This window comes from Equus quagga, unplaced genomic scaffold (assembly GCF_021613505.1).
Source record: "Equus quagga isolate Etosha38 unplaced genomic scaffold, UCLA_HA_Equagga_1.0 128579_RagTag, whole genome shotgun sequence".
NCBI classification, from domain to species: domain Eukaryota; kingdom Metazoa; phylum Chordata; class Mammalia; order Perissodactyla; family Equidae; genus Equus; species Equus quagga.
The window spans coordinates 19,833-22,539 of NW_025796217.1; the positions used below are offsets into that span (position 1 = coordinate 19,833).

Here is a 2,707-nt window from a genome sequence, read left to right on the forward strand (position 1 = left end):
ATTATAGAAGTTCTGGCTCTAAAATCCAGTGTACTCCAGAAAAAACAAGAGACTAAGTGTCAATTTGATCAGTCTTCTAAATTAGTTTTGTCTAAATAGACTAAACCAAAGCAGATTATATGCCTCCTTAGTTTCCTTTTGCAATTAACACACCCTAATCACTAATTTCACCACAAATTTTTGAAGGAAGGGCAATCTAGAGTGAACAAGCAATCTCCAGAGGGGAAAAAATGAGAGTAGGAGAAAAGAGGAAAGATATTGCTTGCAAATAATACCAAGAGTGCCATAATGGGTCACCTGCCAATGCCCACCTTCACAACAGGAGAAGCAGACAGTTTCTGGAATGATGGAATTACATAGGCCTTCTACCAAGAGAGGGATGGGAGTAAGGCCAGGCTCAGTTCTGGATGGCCTTGAAACTTACACAACTTTGAGGGCCCTCTTTAAAGAAGAAAAGAATACACAATTATAAATACAAAACTGCTAGGTTCTTGTAATGGACTTGAGCTTCAAATAAATCCTTCTCTGGGTAGGGATAAAAAAACATAGATGTGAAAATAAGGAGGTTTAAAAATGTCCTACCTCTTCCTGGGAAAAATTTCTTCTAATGGGGCCACAGGATAGAAGCCAGGGACCTTTAGACCAGGAGCAGTGAAAGCCAGCTTCTATAGCATTTGAGAGTACAAGCATGAAATCTGTTCAATCATTCATTAACCACAGTTGTGTTGAGTCAGTGGTGGGCAACCAGAGAACATCCTTCTTTTAATGATAAAATAAATCATGTCGTGCAGTTGGCTGATTTCCTCTTTGTCAGTGTTTCAACAAAATAAAAACTTTCTCTGTCCAGTTCACTTTTGTCTAATCCTTTGTAGAACAATTCTATTTTCCCCAGAGGACTAAAAGCTGGCCTTGGCTCACTGTTAGACTGATAGAGATAAACTAAGATAATTGTTTGTTTGCTTATTGTGTGTTAGTTTGTTTTCCCCATTGGGTGCCAATTGAGGGAATGGAACTGAAGCACAGGGTATGGAATTTGGGTACCTTCACACACCTTCTTAAAGTTTCTTCATTTTTGTGTGTGTGAAAAGAAATCTCTAGATACTGCCCTCCTCAAACTGTAACATAATGAGAATTTAGTTATTTTACTTCTTCACCATGATTAAATTACATATTTATGATCTATTAATTAGTTGCAATTATCTACCAATTATTCTGAACTAGAGGGTCATCATCCATATAATTGTATAACAAGTACTCTTGGTTGGTCTGTGAGTTTGGTGCACAAATGAAATTATATCAATGCACAGGATAATATCTCTTGGAAAAAGTGGATTATTAGTTATAGATATTTTACATTTCTATATCAGCAATGACATTCAGAATGCCCTATTCCTCTGTTATAGAACTTGCTACGTACTGACATATGATAAATTACAGACGTACTCCTATCTAATACTAGGTTATGTGGTCCTTGAGGGATCAGATACTCCATCAAGATGCTGTGGTTCGCATTTGATATCTCATTTAATAATCACAGTAACTCAATTAAAAAGTTATTTCTGCTTTGCAAAGAGAGCAAAATGAAGCACACAGAAATAACAAATTTGGAGTGGCAGAGCTTGAGTGTGATTAATGCTACCTGACTATGCAGTCTCTACTCATTTCTTTACACAGTCCTGGTCATATTATCTACATTGGTACCAGGCACAATACATAGAGCAGACAGTGAATAAATAACTACCCAGATGTTTAACTTTTACAACTTCTTGTGGTTCTAGATAATGAAAATATCCATCATGGAATGGGAGAACCAGACATCTAGCTCTGACTTCATCCTGATGGGAATCTTCAGTCACACTCCCACTCACATGTTCCTGTTCTCTCTGGTCCTGGGTATCTTCACAGTGGCACTCTTGGCAAACACTATCATGGTTCTCCTCATCTATCTGGATACCCGGCTCCACAACCCCATGTACTTGCTCCTCAGCCAACTATCCCTCATGGACCTCATGCTCATCTGCACCACTGTACCCAAAATGGCCTACAACTACTTGTCTGGCAGGCGGTCCATTTCTGCAGCAGGATGTGAAGCCCAGATATTCTTCTATGTGTCTCTCCTTGGTGCTGAATGCTTCCTATTGGCTGTCATGGCCTATGACCGCTATGTTGCCATTTGCTACCCTCTTCAGTATCCCAATCTCATGAACTGGAAAATCTGTGGAGTCATGGTTGCCTCTTCATGGATCCTTGGTTCCTTTGATGGGATTGTTGATGTAGCCACTACCTTGTCCTTTTCATATTGTGGCTCCCGAAAAATACCCCAGTTTTTCTGTGATGTGTCTGCACTCCTAAGTCTCTCATGCACTGACACTTCCACATTTGAAACACTTGTTTTTATCTGTTGTGTTTTAATGCTTCTCTTCCCTTTGTTACTCATTGTTATCTCCTATACTCGTGTAATCATGGCTGTCATTCGCATGAGTTCTGAGGAGGGTCGGCACAAGGCTTTCACGACCTGTACTTCACACCTTCTTGTTGTCGGGATGTATTACGGAGCAGGTATTTTCATATATATGCGGCCCACTTCTAATCGTTCCCCAACCCAGGACAAGATGGTGTCATCCTTCTACACCATTCTCACCCCCATGCTGAATCCCCTTATCTACAGCTTCCGCAACAAAGACGTGGCCAAAGCATTCAGTAAGGT

At 40.0% G+C, this 2,707-nt stretch overlaps 1 protein-coding gene across 1 annotated transcript; it reads left to right on the forward strand.

Moving 5' to 3' along the window:
- Positions 1 to 1,781: 1,781 nt before the first annotated feature.
- On the forward strand, positions 1,782 to 2,700 carry LOC124232834 (olfactory receptor 2M3-like; the record flags this gene model as incomplete). Its single annotated transcript, XM_046649747.1, has 1 exon — positions 1,782 to 2,700. A coding segment is annotated over exon 1 (919 nt), but the record flags the coding sequence as incomplete, so codon positions are not given.
- Positions 2,701 to 2,707: the final 7 nt, after the last annotated feature.